This window comes from Sturnira hondurensis, unplaced genomic scaffold, assembly GCF_014824575.4.
Source record: "Sturnira hondurensis isolate 20B ecotype Veracruz unplaced genomic scaffold, ASM1482457v3 Scaffold0008782, whole genome shotgun sequence".
Lineage (NCBI taxonomy): Eukaryota > Metazoa > Chordata > Mammalia > Chiroptera > Phyllostomidae > Sturnira > Sturnira hondurensis.
In genome coordinates, this window is record NW_028081413.1 from 6,985,121 (window position 1) to 7,003,490 (window position 18,370).

General features: G+C 45.0%; 1 protein-coding gene across 1 annotated transcript in view; it reads left to right on the forward strand.

The window, feature by feature from the left end:
• Positions 1–1,463: 1,463 nt before the first annotated feature.
• RYR3 (ryanodine receptor 3) overlaps positions 1,464–18,370 on the forward strand; it is a 521,285-nt gene continuing 504,378 nt past the window's right edge. Inside the window, exon 1 of the mRNA XM_037056141.1 lies at positions 1,464–1,770. Within this exon, the coding sequence (XP_036912036.1) occupies positions 1,720–1,770 (51 nt within the window). The 5' untranslated portion in view covers positions 1,464–1,719. The remainder of the gene's footprint in view (positions 1,771–18,370) is intronic.

Sequence of the window (18,370 nt, forward strand, 5' to 3'; positions counted from 1 at the left end):
AAAGAAAAAAACCAACCCTAGAAATTCCAGTTAAATGCAAACATGTCATTGGTGCCGCCCCATAGCCGTTCTGATCCTAGGCTGCCGGCACAGACTGTGAAATGAGGCAGAGAGCACTCAATGCAGGGGAAGACGACCAACCGGACTGCTTCTGAGGCCATCGAAGAGGGTGTAGGTGCTTAAAACCCGTGCTGCGGGGTGGGCGGTGGGGGGGGCGTGCGGGGAAGAGGAATCTTCAGCCAAGAGAAGAGAAGACAAGGAAGGCGCCCTCCAGGGTGCGGGGTGCAGAGAAGGTTTGACTTACTCTAGGCAGGCTTCAGAAGAGAAACAAGGGCCAAAGTGCACGCTCTAGAAGGAAGCATTTGGGTAAAATATGAGAAAAAAATTTGTTCTTCACATTTCTGATGTCCATAGAAAATGCGGAACTGGAGCTCAGGAAAGAGGTCTCAAGGCAGAACAGAGGTGGGGACGGGGGGTGGGGAGGGAGATTGGTTTTCCACAAGGAAACTGTGAAATCGGTCAGGGTTTCCAGTGTCCTTTGCTACCATCAGCCCGGAATTGTCACCCACACATCTTCTGGGTTTCTCTTCACCCGAGGTCTCCATCTCTTCTCAAGGCTCCTTCTCTTGAATGCCTCTGTTGCCCTTGAGCTTCCTGGCCAGCAGACAGAAGGGGGCACCCTGGACTCTCAGCTTTAGCAAGGACCAATCCGATAGCCTTCAAACCCAGGAACACGACCTGAGGACGGGCAGGATGTCAGCAGCCCAAGGACAGGGAAAGGCCCTCATTGTATATACTCCCCTTTAGTGTCCACAGAGCTGGCATGCTAAACTGTAGAGTAAGTGTAGATGAGGGGTGGGCAGAGAGCGAAGAATCTGATGCCACCTGACCTCTGAACTGCAGGTGGAGTGGGGAGCCCCGGAAACCTCCTAAGGTACAGAGAAAAGTTACTCTGCCCGACAACAATGGACAATCAAGGGGTTTGGTGAAACGTACTGATTGGATATTGAAGGGGAAGGGGCTCCTTTAAGGTGCAGAAAGGGATATCTAGGGAGTAGCAAACTTTGTTACGAGTGGAAAGCACGCTCACTGTACCCTTTTCTCCTTGCCTCTCAGCAAACCACAGGCACACCCCTCTCCTCCTTCTAAGACACTCGGGTCTGAACAAGGCATTCGAGTTCAACACAAACGCACACGAGGGCAAAGTGGGCAAAGCGTGAGGATTGGTACCTAGTCTTGGTGCGCTGGAGCTAAGCAACTAGCCTTTGTTTGTGGATAAGGAGCAGGGTAGGGGGCACCCTCTCGTCGCCGCAGGCTGCGCGCCTCCGCTGAGTGCGCAGCACGGTGCGGTGCGGTGCAGTGAGGGGAGGTCCATCGGTCCGCGCCTGGTTCCCCACGCCGCCCCACCCGCACCGCGCGCCTGGCGCTGCGCTCGCCTCCAGGCCCGCGGCTGCCGCGCTCTTGGCTGGGGCGAGAGGTGAGAGGGGTAGGCGGGCTGCTTGGTTGGCGTTGGCGCTCTGCAGTGCAGTGGAGTGTAAGCCCAGCTCCCTATATGGTCGGGGATTAGCTCGGTGCTGCTGAGCTGAGCCAGGAGCCGGAGGAGGAGGAGGGAAAGGAGGAGGAGGAGAGAAGAGCGCAGCAGCAGCCAGCGCACTCCGAGAGACTGCCGAGGAAAGCAGAGGCGCGGGAGGCTGGGGCAGCACCAACGCCTTGGGAGCCATGGCCGAAGGGGGAGAAGGCGGCGAGGACGAGATCCAGTTCCTGCGGACTGTGAGTCTACGCGGCGGGGCCAAGCGGCGGGCAGGTGGGGAGGAGCGCGGAGCTGGGTGAGGAGAAGCTGCGCTGCGCCGAGGCGCCCGATGCCCTGCGCGTTCTCCGAACCCTTGGGCTGCAGAGGTGGACCAGCCACCCACCCGCGGGGTCACGAGGGGCTGTGTGGGAAGGGGCTCCACCTGACTGTCCCTTTTTCCCCTACCACCATCCCCATCCCAGACTTCCACCTCTACCTTTCTCTTGACAACTTGCTACTTGATCTGAAACCTTGGATGCCCAAACTTCCAGTCAGGGCTTTCTTGTGTTTTTGCCCTGACCCAGAGGATCAGAAGTGCAAGATCTCGCCCCAGCGTCCGCCTGCTTTGTCACCCCCAACACTGCACCCCAATCCCCTGCCTTGGAGGCTCCCCCGCGCACTTGGCGAACCGATAGAGGAACCTGCGGGGCAGGGGCGAGCCTGAGGAGCTGAACTGGAGAAGCGGGCGCAGACGCTCAGTCCCAGTCGCGCGGAAGGAAATTCACCCAGCACTGCCCCTCACACGTTAAGCCCCAAGTCCCCAACTCCTCCTAAACGTTACTTGGCTGCCTGAGTTTAAGAGCTTCCGCTGCTGGCCTCTTCAAGCCCTGCAGGACAGGGAAACCCCATTCTGTGGCTCCGCGTCACTCAGGTCGCCTCCCTGGCACCTGAGGGGGCTGCCCTGCCCCAGATTTTAGGGGAAGTGGCAGTGGTGGGGGCAGGTGGTGTCTGTTGTAGCCACATCAGCCTTGCCCTTTGAGTTAATGAAAAGCCTTTGGTGGTGGGCGACAGATAACCAGGACGAGTGTGGGGCCATGGGGGTGCACCTCAGCTCTGATTTTAGCCAGGTGACCTTGAGCACATCGCATAACCCTCCCTTCTTAGTCTCAATTTCCTCGTGTGTAAAATGGAGACAATAAAGCCAGCGTTTCAGGATGATAAGGATTAAATGAGATAGTGGATGTCATAATGTTTTGTAAACTGTAAATTGCTCTATAAGTGTTTAGATCCTTTTATATGCGCTGTCTAGCTCTCAGAAATTAGAATGAAATTCTTTCTCTTTCTCTCCCTCTCTTCTCTTTATGTACCCTTCTGTCCTGGTCTCTGAAGATCATAACTTAGTTCTTGTCCATCTTTTGGGCCTTTTTTCTTGAAGTGCTTCCTTACAATTATTCCCTTCAGTTTCTCGTCCAAACATGAGTCCTCCGTCAGGGCTGGGACTTAGGTCTCCTTCGGGAGACATAGTAGGACTCACCGCCCTTCTGATATTACAGAATTAGCTACCCGATCAGCAGACCCAGGCCCGTCCTCCTCTCTCACCTGGCACACAAGATGGTTTGCAGCCCTTTTGTGGTAAAGCCGCCCGTTCTCCCCAAAGCCCTGTGGAATTCCAAGGCTTTCCTTTAACAGGCTGATTGGGTGGGTTGGCAGCTCAGGTGCTCCCTACCCTATGCCCTCCTCAATCGTTCGTTTCTTGTGCTTATTATTAGTGATCTTCTAGGCATTACTGATGGGAAAAAAAATCCCTTCTTCTGTATCTGGGCCCTTAAATAGAGGGCCCAGAGGGTCAAGGCAAAGTCCTGGTTTTCTTGAGATCCCAGTCCTACATATTTCTCTTGGTTTCTGTGGCCACCTCCCTGATGTGTCTTCTCCATGGACTTATGTCACTGGCTTTAAGATACCTGTCACCAAGGCTTCCTGTACAGCTGTGGTTCTTAAATTTTTTGTGTCTTGGATATCATGCGCCAGAGATCAGAGTGGATGGGCTCCTCTTAACGCCCACCCACAGCCCCCGTGGTCTTCAAGGCCCCACGTTAGAGCCCCTGATACAGGTGGGCTGCATGACAGTTATGCCTTCCAGGGAAAGCTGGAGGTAAACATGGGGTGAGTGACTCCAAGTGTGACATTTCTGATTCTTTTTCTTCTAGTAATCACCTTAAGTATTTTTAAGATGTGATCCTCTGTAACCCTGGAAAGCAGCTTAACTTCTTCATCTTTGGCTTATTGGAAAGAAATGGGATTATTGCAAGAAAACAGGTGAAGAAACTCAGGCATGGGAAATCAAGTGGCTTGACCTTGGTTGCCCAATGAGCTACTGATAATCGTCATTAATTATAGTGTCAAATCAAACTCCCACGACAGCCTGCCACTGAGCATTATTCCACAGGTTACAGTCATACAATTACCAGGATGAAAACTGCTGCTTTCTGAAATCTGACACTTGCCTTCGGTATCCACGAACGGAACCAAGTAGTCTCTTTGAATCCAATCACCAGAAGTTTCGATCTGCAAACAATTTTGTCTTTCTCTTGCAGCTTTTGGTGGATTCGGGAAGGACAGGGCTGTGCTAGCAGAGGGGCTTTCTCCTCTCTGAGTGTGTCTGGGTTTGAAAAGACATTTCAGTTTGGACCCCTCCATTCACCCGGACCTCGGGGTTTCTTTCTTTCCCAGAACAGGATCTTCTAAAGCATTTTTGGTCATATCTTGGTCACATAATGCCTCCTGGCCTTCTGGACCAAGAGGTGGTTGATAGGATGATGGTCTGGAATCCTACCTTTGCCACCGTGAACTTCACAGGATTGCCGTTCCGGAGAGCCCAGGCTTTCAAACCTTTAAAAAAAAAAACACGCACACACAAAAAAACAGACCTTGGCATTCATGTCAAGGTCCTCATCAAATTGGTTATGGTGTGCTGTTTATTATGATAGTGACAAAACCGAAAGCACCTAGAACTATCGATGACACAAAGTAGGCCGGAGTGACTGTAGGAATAACTGTAAAGTGTGTGTGGTGGGGCTTTAGACACCTGCTACGTGGTGGTGTTCACCTTGGCTGCAACTTTTGATACATTTGAAGCCCACCTTCTCCTAGGGAGCAGGCTCTACACAAGGGGCTTGGAAGTGGATGCCGGTCATCATGTTAACTAAATGCTCCCGTACTCCGAGCCTTAACAGGATTCCTCCTTATGGGGCAAAACTACGCATCTTCTCCTGGTCTTTTGAAATCACGGGCAGTCATTTAAGTCAATTCGAGAGAGTCAGCCAGACAGATAGACCTGAGACTTTTCTTTAAGGCTAGAATTTTCCCTCCCACTGCTGCTGGCAGTGGCGTCCACCTCCCTTCCAATTGCTCTTGCTGACGTAGCCAGTGTCACTGACGTGGCTCCGAGGCTGCTCAGAAGCAGATGAACCTGCCAGCCGCTGATCTGAAAGCAAGAAGTCAGAGCGGGAAGAGTGACAGTTACCCTGTCTGCAGACAGTTGGTGGGGCTGGCGCCGCATCACGCGTGGAGAGTGCCGGGCAGAAGGTGTTGTCGCCCCCAGCTTTTCCCCTGAGACTATAGTATCCATTTAAAAAGAAAGAAAGACAAGTCTCCAAGCCTCAGCTTCTTGTTTTTAACACACCATGCCTTCTCCTTGCAAACCCCTCTCCACCACAAAGTTAATTGAAACAGGACTCAAAGAGAGGTAGACATTTGTTTCTATTAATTTCCTATTCAAGATTGGTCGTAGATGCCTAATCTAGTCCTCCTGGTACAAAGGTGCGCTCCTCCACCTAAATTTGCATCTCTCGAGGGACAAAAGAAGGCCCTTTGGCTGAGGATCAAGACCACCCCCGTGGGCTTGGGTACCTCCCTACAGCCTGCCCAGGACGAATCCCTGCCTTTGAGCTGCAGCACTAATGTGAGCTCCCGTCCTTCCAGAGCACGTTGTCCCAGGTTGGGGTGACAGTGAACTTTCACTTGGTGGTTTACAGATTACTGCTTGCTTCTTCACTCAGCAGAGTCCATTTACATAACAGCTGCGTGATGGCAGTGCCATGCTTTTGGTAGCTGCTCCGCAAGGAGGCAGGGGGAGGAGGTGGACACGAGTGACTTCTTCAGGGACGGTGGCTCAGGGTGACACTGAGCAGTAAGGGAGGGAGTGCTGGAAGGCAGGCCCCATACACCCAGGGGTGTATAGAGAGCCAGCCTGGGCTGTCCTGGTGAATTAGGTTTGATGGTTAAAATGAGAACACTCACTGTTTCCACATTCTGAGCCTCCCAACATCACTTTCCGCCCTTCTCAGACTCTTTCCTTGCCTTCAGAGGGCTCATCTTATTAGAGGGCTGTAGCTGGGCACCCCATCTCTCCTCCTTTCTAGGGACATTCCCTGGTGGATGGGAGAAGAAAGTAGATCCTCACAAAGAAATTAACTAACTTGTGTCAGGAAGGCTGCGTCAGCACTGTGTGTGTGTGGTGGGGAGGGGCTCGTACCTGTAAGGCCCTGAGTGCCTATGGCCACTGGTTGTCCTAGGGGATTTTAAGCTGCTGAGCTCCTGGTGAAGGTGAAGGCAGTGATGGGGACTGTGAACCTGGAAATATCTGGAACGTGGAATGTGTTGTAGCTCAGTGTGAGAGGAGTGAGGCCATGAATAGGTCTGTAGTTGAAGTAGGTATGTCTGATGTCTGTGAATTTCTTTTTTTCAGTGCTAATATGATTGTGAAGTGGAAGGAGGGCACTTCAGGGAAATATGGACTTAAAAACAATTCTTTATTCACTTTCCAGTATTGATTTAGAGGGGAAGTATTTCTCAGGTTTCTTAGTGTTGATCTGAAGATTTAAAATGTTGAAGAAGAAAGGGTGAGAGGATTTTATTTGGAAAGCAAAATACTCCGAAGATTGTGTTTGAAGGACTTGTATTTAAATGGGCCTATTATGTCTGTGCTAATTTTCTTCTTTATTTGCTTGTTTTGTTGTCATTTTTTTACTTGTTCCTAGGAAGGACATTTTTTATCTGATAATTTAATTTTTCCTTTACCTAACTACTCAAAGAGATTTTAGTTTAGAAGCTACTGGTCTCCTCACTTCTAACTGACCTGGCACTCCGGAGTGATTTGTACCAGTCTCTCGTGTAGGCCCCGGAGGTCCCGCATCGCCAGAGACCAATACTTTTTAGTTCATTTCCCATTGTTCCACATCCATACAAATCCTCCTAAATTACCTCTATCTTTAAGGTACCCATAATACAAGATTTATCTAGTAGGAGTGGAATGATGTAATTAAAAATTGAACTTAGAGAAAAGAATTCTCATTTCTAGCCTTAGTTCACTGTGACCTTGAATGAATCACTTTGAAAGACTGAGGTTTCATTTGCCCCACGGTATGGAGATAGAACCTGCTTTAACAGCCTCAGTGGTGAGAGGCAGCGGTGATTTCAATAATACCCCAAATGAGAGGAGAGGGTGTGTTTTGAGGGGTTTTGTCTCTGTGTTTCTGCTGCACTAGGAGACAACCCTACTTGTGGCTGCGTCTTGTGGAAACAGGATACTCTGCCACAGGTTCTCGCCTCCATCTCAGAGTTGTTAGGTCGTCTCCGGTGTTGTCCAGCCTCAGTGTACCTATCTGGGAAATTGCTTGACTAAAGCAATTGCCAACTTTTCTCAAGTGATTTGACTCAAAGACTTGATTGAGAGGGCAAATCAGTTGGTGCAATAACCTTCAAGAGGCCAGGCAGGTCTTCAGGATCCCAGGCACCAAACAAAGCAGTCAGTTGTTTGTTATCATTGTTATTTTTTTGTCTTCTTAGAAAATAACCGAAGCAGTTATTTCCCATAAGATCACATTTTCTCTTTAAACCCCATATCTCTTCCCTTCAAAGTCATCCCTCCCAAAGCCTCCCTTCCATTTCTTCCATGAGCCCATTCTTCCTCTTCCCTAGAGAATTGGGGAAGCTTCCCTGTAAACCAACATTGCTTTTCTGCCCAGGGATTTTGTGGCTTCAGTCATGTCTGTTTAGGGAGTCCAGGCCCTTGAAAAGTCCTGTGGGCTGACGCTGGATGAAGCAGATGCTTTGGTGGTGGGAGCCCAGCCAATGCTGAGGCTGCAGGGCACCACTTCTCCCCAGGGAGCCACGTCCTGTTTTCAGGGCTACGGACTGGCACCTTCTCAGCCCTCCTCTTGTTTGTAAGTCAGTGGGGTATTTTAGGGACAAAGACATTTCCAGCCACTGCAGTTTCCCTTGCTCCAGTGAGTTTTGCCATCATAGCACCTCTTCAACTCAGAGCAAGGGAAGAAAAAATGCTGGCACCTGAGCCCTGATCCTGCCACAGGGATGGGCCTCATGAGGTGCCAACAATATTCTTTTTTTCCTCCTTATGTCATTTCTGATCCCTGGTTGTTAGAAAACAAGGTTCAGGTTGGCTCCGGGACTGATGATGCAGTACTCAAAAATAAAAGTGCTGTGCCTCCTCTGCTCACATGCTCTTCCCGCACCTCCAGCTCAGAGCACATTGCTGACTCTGCAGCACTGCACTGGGCTCTTGTCCTTTCAGGTGAGACACAGCCTCACAGGTAGGAGACACTGAGGCACCAGACCCTGGTTGTTTTTTTTTAATTTTCATGCACCTTCCACCTCCTTAGACAGTGAACTCCTTATTGAATTCAGGTCTTGTCTACTTCAGGAGGTCTTATTTTTATTGGAGTCAGTGTCCCAAAAGAGACCATCCTATGAGCCATCCTCTCGGGGTGACAGCAGCTTGCTGCTGCTACTTTAGGAGTGGAAAGCAGACAGGAGAGAGCTCTGGAGGCAGAGTTCCTGCTGTCTGTGCAGAATCTTACTGGCCACCCACAGTTCCTCTACCGAGTTTAGTTTATTCTTTCATGCTATGGGACCAACCAGGGGGTGAGTGAGGCACCACGGGGGGCCAACTGAAAGAAGGTGAAGGGATTAGTCAAAGAACATATAAGAGGGACCCACAGACATGGACAGCAGTGTGGGGATTGACTATGGAAGTGGGGAGTGGGCTGGAGGAGGCAAACTGGGACAAGTGTAATAGCATACACAATAAAAAAATCTGGGTTTATATCAATGTCAATGTGGCCCATGTACAGAGGCTGTGGTTCTCGTTGGTCTTCCCTTGGGGTAAGGCACTGACACAAGAAATTTCTTCTTTGAAAACACCGAAATGCAAAATTGTTTGCTTGGTGGGAGCCGTCAGGGATTACCATTATGAACAACTAAGCAGAACCAGTTCCTGAGGGAACAGGAACCGAACTGGTGAAAGATACAGCACTTGGAGGTCCTCCCGAGAGGGGCAAACCTAAGTGAGCTCTGCACTGGTTCTTGGAGAACCCCGGGTGGGCAGAAGAAGCATCAGGGCAGAGAAGTCTGGGCTCTAGGGGTGGAGCCACAGAGAGTCCAATTTTGTCTATTTATGAACTTTGATCAGAGGAGCAGAATCCTTGAGCTACAGAGAGGAGGAAGTGGCCAACTCATTACAGGCACTGGGAAGAGCACTATTTGCATCTGGGACTGGTGACCATAAATACTTTTAGATAATTCAGAATCAGAGACAACATTTGAAAAAAGGGAGTCTCAGATTTTTATAAGATAAGGTGACTCTACATCAACATGAGAACTAAGGTGCAGCCTTCCTGAAGTAGAAAACTGAGCAACAAAACTCCATAATCAGTTGTCATATTTGTTGATGTGTTACTCATCATATTCCAAGCAAATGATCTAGGGTCCCTGACACCACCTTAGCACAATTCCTACTGCAAAAAATAAAGACAGAGAGAATGTCAAGAAGACCTCCGTATCTCCCAACACAGCAAATAGGAAAGGATCTTATTGTAAGATACAGGCTTCTCAGCAGACCAGTGACAGGGCCTGCCATTTACTCTCGGATAATTTCACAGTCGAGTTCTCTAATGGGCCAGAGCAGGAGAGCTAGGCAGTGGGAGACCACAGGAAGAAATGGAAAGTTCTACACCAGTGGTACATAAATGTCCACAATGTAGGAAGTACTGATTAGAACTGCTGCACTCTAAGCCGTGGACAGATCCACTCTGTAATAATGCTGGGGCCCTTGGAGAGATCCCGTTGACCACCACTCCACATTGAACCAAAAGCTGAATCCAAGAGGTCAAGTCAAAATAGAGAGGAGTGTACGCCCCTCATAAACCCTTCATCTCTGTCATTCAGGACACACGGCTGTGGTTCTTCACTTTAGCCGTGCTTCACCTCCAAGTCATCCTCTCTTTTGTCCAGGCTGGCTAGAAAAGTGGAGACCAAGAGCGAGTCATAGTGATGTCTTGAACAAATCTCATTTCTTTGCAAATGGCATTTTAGAAAGAAAAGCATAACAGGGAACACCACTCAAGCAGGTAAAACTCAGCTAAAGGGTTTGTTCTATTTTATAGCATTCCTATTACCAGAAACCTGTAGGATTGTCTGTTCGTCCCTGGGTTTTAGTTCATTCATTTATAACTCATACAATGATGGTTATATCTCAGAGATGCCTTGAAAACAGGAGTGAAGAGTTTCTGAGTCTTTTCCAGGAGAACTAGGTATGTATATATGGAGGGAGTAGCTTGGAATAAAAGTTGTTTAGTTTCCCTATTGCCTGAAAAGGTTGCTATCAACCTGAATGGACTCCAAATTCCTAGGTACCTGTAGATCAGAGAGCTCACAAACTTAAACACTTTGGGGGCCAGGCAGGTAACTAAATGTGTGAATAGGCCTTTCTTCCTCCCCACCAAGAGAAATGGGTCTGGTCTACACATTCAAATACAATTCTTAAACACTGCCAGCCAAGCAAGATGCATCTGCAGCAGAATTCTGAGCTGCCTGCCGGTTTGCAGCCTTGGATAAAGCCTCAGAGTCTGTGTGAGTGAATGCGCTCCCTGGAATGCATGAATGTTTTTATGAGTAGGATCAGGCTCACAATACACATCAAGGTCCTTGGATGAAAATGTCAACATAAATGACAATATAGCGTTAATCACAGTGTGTAAGAGAGAGGCAGGCAGGCAGATGAATGGGTTTAATAAATGATAGACTTGATCATCAAAATCAATTCAGACTGTGCTAGCTTTTAAACGCCTTTTAAAATGATCATATCGATGTAGATACTGTGCAATTTGAAGTAAGCAGAGTACCTAGTCAGCATTTATTGACCAGCTGCCCTATGCCTGGGCCTGACCAAGCCACCGAGGGTATTGTATGGGTAAATGAGACAGCTTAACATTGAAATCCTCTACTGGCTGAGGGTCCAGAGGGACCTCAGTCTTGTTTTGAAGTAGCCAGGACATTAGTCCCTTCAGATGAATTTATAACAATTAATTTAAATTTGTCATACTTCTATGGCACAAAAATAGTCTTATTAAAATGTGTGACCTTGGGGACACTTATTAACTTCTCTGCCTGTTTCCTCATGTGTTAAATGAGGGTAATAATATTGCCTTTCTCAAAGGGTTGTTGTGAGGATCCCATGAGTTAATCCATGTAAAAGTGCTTGGAAGAGTGCCCCACATATAGTAAGTCCTCAATAAATATGTATTAGCTATTAATATTCTCTCAACAAACAGTGTAAATATTGACATTAGTCACACTAGCTACTCCAAATGTCATTGCACATTCGTTTTATAGTTGAAAGGTACAAAGGGACAATGCCCTGTCGTCATCCTGTGGTCTTGATTCCTGACATTCTGCTTAATGTTAATGAGTCCAGGCTTGTGAATGGCAATGAGTCTGGAATGGACATGGCCTCGCAAGCGTGGACTGATAGGTCCGTTCTCAGAGGGCCTACTCTGCAAAGCCTCTTGATGCAAATGCTAATTGACTTTCCCTCTAGCAATTTTTGATTACCTACATCGATGGATGGGCAACGTGATTCAGAGAATCCTGTACACAAGCAGCTCATTGTCTTTGGTTTGGGAGACTTTATTTTTCTAACCGTGTTTTAAATATGGAAATTTGCCTTACTGGGAATTATCTGTATTTTCAGCTCCCACTATAAAGATCTGGCCATGCACCTTCTCTGATTCATTCTCATGTTCATGCATGTGAAACATGAACACAGGGTAAAGCTTTAATGCCCTGTCCTCTGAAGGCCCTGCAGTGGGCAATGTCTCAAGCTTCTTATTCTTTTTTTTGGTATCTATTTTTAATATATTTTATTGATTGTGACGTTACAGTTGTCTCATTTCCCCCTTCATTTCCCTCCACCCTGCACACCCCTGCCCCACTATACCCCCCTTTAGTTTATGCCCATGTGTCACAAGTTCTTTAGATTCTATATTTCCTATACTATTCTTGCCCTTCCCCCTGTCTATTTTCTACCTACCATCTATGCTACTTATTCTCTGTACCTTCTCCCCTCTTCCTCGTCCAATTCTTCTGTTGCTAACCCTCCATGTGATCTCCATTTCTATCGTTCTGCTCCTGATCTAGCTGTTCGCTTAGTTTGCTTTTGTTTTAGGTGTGGTTGTTAATAACTGTGAGTTTGCTGTCTTTTCACTGTTCATATTTTTTATTTTCAAGCTTCTTATTCTTATCCTCCCCTCTATCAAACATTGTCCTCATTTTTTCTCCTTCCTGATTTCCATGGAATTAAGCTAGATAGTGTTGGTTATTTACTCACTATTAAGAATTTTCCCTTCCCTGAATGAGAGTAAATGTTTACCTAATTAGAATACTCTGCTCCTTGAAGAGTGACGTGTATATAGGATGTCTAGGTACATGGGCAAGCTGATTGTGCCTTGTTTTTTATTAAGTCACATCACTCTAATTGGCTCTTCATTTTCACTCATAAAGCTGGTCTCAATCACTGAATGCTTAATTGGGCTAAGTAGATGGGAAATTTCATTAAAAAAATTAAAGTGAGGTTTCCCTAAATGAGAGAGGATGGGTAGACTTTTGGTTTCTTTAAAAGAGAAAGAGAGCCCTGGCTTGTGTAGCTCAGTGGACTGAGCTCGGGCTGAGAACCAAAGGGTTGTTGGTTCAGTACTCAGTCAGGGCACATGCCTGGATTGCAGGACCAGGTCCCCAGTGAGGGCCACGTGAGGGGCAACCACACACTGATGTTTCTCTCCCTCTCTTTCTCCCTCCCCTTCTCTCTAAAAATAAAGAAAGAAAAGAAAAGAAAATATTTTCTAAAAAGAGAGAGAGAGATTTCTTTTGGTGTCAAATCTAGGTGTTTCATTAATTAGCAATAAATTTCACCATTTAATTGTGGATAGAGAACTAAGCTATATGTGTGAGCTATTCCATCTGTTTCGGTCTCAGTTCCCTAATCTACACAATAGTGATAATCATACCTAATTCACAGGGAGGGTCAGGAGAAAATGATCAGACCCCAGTATTCTCCAGGGCAAGGCCCTATCTTATTACCATTGACTACTTCTTTCCGCTCAACATCTGATAATGCCTGGCACTGAGGACACTCCAAAAGCATACCCTATAAAGGACAAAATGCTATAGAGATGTCAGAGATGCGCATCAGAACCTGAGCAACAGTGAAGTCTGATTACATAGGCATACAGCTCACCATTCTAATCAAATAAAATTCAGACCAAAGTTACTCTGATGTATTTTTGTACACAAATGTCTTATTGGCTCTAATCAGGCATAATTGTATACGATTCACATAAATGCCTATAATTAATATAAATTTGGCCTAGCCGGACCAATTCCTTCCATTGAATGTCCTAGTTCTTTCCTATTGTCAACCTTGAAATTGATGATTTCTCTAGGACCACATATTATTTTCAGATCACCATTAGTATTAACATCAGTGTCAATACTATTATCACATGCAGTCTCTATTAAGAGAGTAGTTAACTTCAGGTAAAACAGACTGAGGTGTGAATTCTGGATTCATCATTTGCAAGCTACTTACAAGCTGTGAGACCCTGATAGTTTCCTCCTCTCTAAAACAGGGATATTAATAACTTTTCATGTGACTGCTGAGATAATTAAATGTGGTAATGTTTGTAGAGCTGCAATGAGCACAGTTCCTGACTTGTAGCGTGCATATTTTCTGTTCCGTGCTACAGTATATGATGTGACATAATACACATTTTGATGGTAGAACTTATTCCCCAGTAGCTGAGATTCCCTTTGCCAGGCCACCGGAACCCATGCTCAGCCCAAGCTTCTACAGGCTGCCTCAGAGCCCAAAGCAGCTGCTCTTCAATGATGTGGGAACTGTCTCGTGGGGAGGAGAGTAGAAGATGTACTTGAAGTGTTTATTTACTATAATTTCTAACTCAACTAATTGGAAAAAATCTAAATAGCTCTCCCACCTGCTCCCCAGAAGCCTTAGCCAAATAGAAACTTGTGGGCGTGCATGTGTTCGTGCTTGAATTTTTGAACTCACAAAGGTTGCAATCCCAAATCATGCTTTTAATGAAAACAGGAACCTGTGCCTGACTCCCAGCTGTTTGGTAGGAGATGACAAGTGTGCTGACAGATCCTGGGGCTTTGCTCTGGTCTCTGGCTGTGCTAAGTGCATGTCACTCCCCTCGTGTCCTGGTGAGGCTTCCAGAACACACAATAGAAGGCAAACATCTCACAAAGCTGGAAGAGTCTCCCAGGACTAGTCTAAACTCCCGAAATCAAGTAAAAATAAAAGGTAGGTTTATTGGGTCTTTAGGGTAAAAGAGATTTATGGTTAACCTCTCTCTGGCCCTGTGTTAGGTATAATATGTCCCTGGGGAAGATGTGACTCCTGTGCTCTAGACTTATATCATCTGCAAGATGCATGGAATTTCTGACATTCAAAGTCCTCCTTTTTGGGGTTACAGCATTATCTCCAAGGCAAATGTATTTCCTGAGGGTCAGGGAGTGGATTTAGATGTTGTTATACCTCCTTTTAGACTGTTAGATTATCTAGAAATAAACCTTCATCTGGTAATGTGGCATTGGGGTTGAAAGATAAGGAATGGTCATTAGGGCACTGGTAGCTTCGGTTCCATAGTAGCTTATGTGGGATCTCCTAGAGAAAAGAAAGGCCACATTAAACAAGGAAAAAAGCACCTAAAGGATAAGGAACAAAAATGCCAAGCATCACTGATTTTGTAATTTTTATCTTAATATTATTTTATAGATGCCAGTATCTTAGATGAAGCTCAGTTAATAGAGTTTTCTATTAATAGAAGAGAGATTCTAACATTACATGTCTTTTCCTGCACTGCCTACCTTTCCTTCACCTTTGTCACTTACCAACATCTAACACACTATATATTTTATTTACTTATTCTGTTTGTGTATCTTCTACCACTCATGGGGCAGAATTTTGTCCTTTGGTGGTTTTTTTTGCTGCATTCTCAGTACTAAGGATAGTGCTTAGCACATAGTATAGGTCTCTATAAATACTTGAATGAACGAATAAATCCTCACATGTCAGCCTGCCCCATGCCTGCCACCTCCCTGCCTCACATCCCTGCCTCACTGAGTTAGCTCTGCCCAAGTTCCCCTCTCTGTGCCCTTATGGTTGGTGAGACTGATGTAAGTGAAATATATGTTTCCATGAAGATAGAAATCAGTCCTATTATGGTATTATCCAGACTTGGGATATGGGGACTAATGTCTCAGCTTCTAACCTCAATGACTTAAATGAAGTTAGCTTGTGAAAATCATAATGAGGATAGCTCCACTATCACATATATGTGTGCCTGACTGTCAGGGCTAACCTGTGGCTCACAATTATGGGGCATTTTAGGTCCCTGTGCAAATGTGAAATGGATATGGGACAATGCTATGTGTATATGAAGCACACGAGCATGTCTTCCGCATACATTGACATCAGTAGGATGACTGTTGATAGTTTTGTACTTTTTGTGTTTCTAGGTGTTTGCAGACTGATGCTTATTTGAGCAATGGTTATTTTGATGTCAGTTTACTTTGGAAAAGATGTCTGCGTGCTTTCAAATCTCTGATCTGTACCATACCCAAACCAGAAACCACTCTGTATGGCCCCCTTATTTCCATGGGCTTCCTGAGTGCTAGAAACAGCAGGCACAGCGTCACCCACTGGCATGTGAGCCTGCAGGTCCCAAGGAAAACGTAGCCATCACTCATAGCTACGGATGGAGGGCAGCCATTGTATTAATAGTTCATTATTGAGTAATTCAGAATTGATTTTTGTTTGGCTTTGAAATGTACTTTACTACCATCATGTTGCTTAGCTTGTTTCTACTTTTACATTATCTCTGTTTCTTCCTAATTCTAGTCCTTGTTTAGAACCTACAGGTTCTAAAACCACAAGGATTTCCTCTTATAGTGTTCTGAATAAGACTATTATGAGGTTTCGCTCTCTTTTCTAATATGAGTCAATGGAGTGTTTTGTTTTTCCAAAGTCTACTGACCTAAATAAGAACTAATACCCTTTTAAAGGATCATAAGACATTTGTGATGATTCCATTTCTGATTAATTATTACATTATGGATCTAGGTAAAGACCTTAGCAATCCTCTGTTAATTTTTGTGTAGGGAAGCTGAGATGCTATGTGTTATTTATCCATTCATCCATCCACCCATCCATCTATCTAGCAAGCATTTGTTGAATATTTACTATGTATGAAAGGCATGTACTAGGGACTGGAAATTTAAAGGTGAGTGAGCAAACTACATAATCTTATTTTCATGGGTCTCAAGCTATAGTAGGAGATTTAGGCATCTAAAGAGCTAACAGTAAAGTAGGACAAAGAATGTGATGAATAAAGGTAAAAGTAATGCACTCTAGAGGAATAATTAATTTTAACTAGGGAGTCAGGGAAAATTTGAAGAGAGAGAATATCTGAACCAAGTAAATTCTATAAGGTGTTGGTCAGTGGAAAATGAGCTTAAAAATATATTTCAGGCAGATGGGTCATTACAAAATAACACCTACAGAGGTGAAATTATATGACATGTCCAGAGAACTCTAAAGACTAGAGTATAGGGGTACATGGAAACCTTTGGGGGATGAGATTGGAAAACTCTTTGGAGAGTAAACCAAGATGATTCTTTAGGTCATAGAGAACTCAGTAACATATATACAGTTAATTCTAAAGATTTCAAAAAGATATGTTTATGTTAATTCAGTTTGCATAATTTTGGTCAAGTAGAATATATAGATATAGATTGTATAAGTGTGATTTAAAAAGCTGGTTTCTTCAATTCACAGTTGGATATCTGATGCTTTTAGAATCTAGTTGGCCCTTTAAGGACAAACAGATCACTTGAACACATTCATCTGGAAGAATGGACTTGAGAGGCCTGAGACTATTAGCATGAGAAAATCCCCACTGTTAGAGAACTAGCCTTGCCCTTGCAATGGAAATGGAAGAAGAGTCTTATGTTGCACCTGAACTACTTCTTCATGGAGTGAGAACTACTCTATCGTTCCAGGAGATGATTCACGTTGGCTCAGGCCAAGGGATTTAAGATGACAGAAAAAGAAGTAGGTACTTCAAGCATGACTAGAAAATAGAAACTGATTAGTACTGAAGGGCTGTGGCCCGATTAGAAGCCTTATTGAGGACTCTGGCTGCTAAAAGTTAAGTACCAGCAGTGTCTCTCATACCTCAGACTGTTCATCTTTGGCTCCCGCACTCCTGCCAGAGGCCACCCTTAGTCCATGGAGCACACGAGCCCTCGGTGCCACTAGGAGAGGTAGGTGGCAACCCTTTCTTGAATAGACTTCATATACTCTGGCTTTTGTCCTTTAATGACCTGTGATGTGGTCACATCTAATAGAAAAAGTAGGAGATCAAAATTCAAAATGCATTTAGATTGTTTGCTTAAAGTTTTGCTAAAAGTTTAGTGAGAAGTATGACTGGAAAGTAGTTGTTAATTATTTTTTGTCTGGACTAAATAATCTGGCACTTGGTTATATTGTGCAAACTTTGTTTCATGGTAGGTAAATCTCCTTTTCTTCACAAGACTTAATCACCTCCTGGGTGCAAGATCTTTGCTTACTCCTTTTGATTTCTTACAGTTCCTATTAGTGCATAAACAATGGCTAAGTGATTTCTTGAATGATTATTTTTTAATTGTATGTCATTGTTTATGTTATTGCAGTTGTCCGAGTTCCCCCCCCTTTTCCCTCTTCTATCCAGTGCCCCCTGCTCCCTCGTGCAATCCCCACACCTTTGTCCATGTCCGTGGATTATGCGTATGTATGTTCTCTGCCTACTCCATTCCCTATGCTGTACTTCACATTTCCACGACTACCCTGTAACTACCAATTTGTACTTCTTAATCCCTCTACAGTTTTTAACCCACCCCCCTCTCTCCTCCCATCTGGCAACCATCAAAACATTCTTTTATATATATTTATATATTTTTTAATTTAATTTTGTTTTAATTGTTGTTCAAGTACAGTTTTCTGCCTTTTACCCCCATCCCAGCCCACCCCCCAGCCCTCCCTATCTCTCTCCCATTTCCACCCCCCTAGTTTTTGTCCATGTGTCCTTTCTACTTGTTCCTATAAACCCTTTCTCTTTTCCCCTGAAATTCGCCCCCCCTCTGGTCACTGTCAGCCTGTTCTTTGTATCTGTGATTCTGTTTCTGTTGTGCTTGTTTATTTTGTTTTTTAGATTCAGTTATTGATAGGTATGTATTTATTGCCATTTTATTGTTCATATTTTTTCATATTATTCATTTTATTGTTTCATGTCTTCTTCTTGTTCTTGTTCTTCTTCCTCTTCTTCAAGAAGATCCTTTAACATTTCATATTATACTGGTTGGTTGATGCTGAACTCCATTAGCTTTTTCTTGTCTGGGAAGCTCTTTATCTGCCCTTCCATTCTAAATGATAACTTTGCTAAGGAA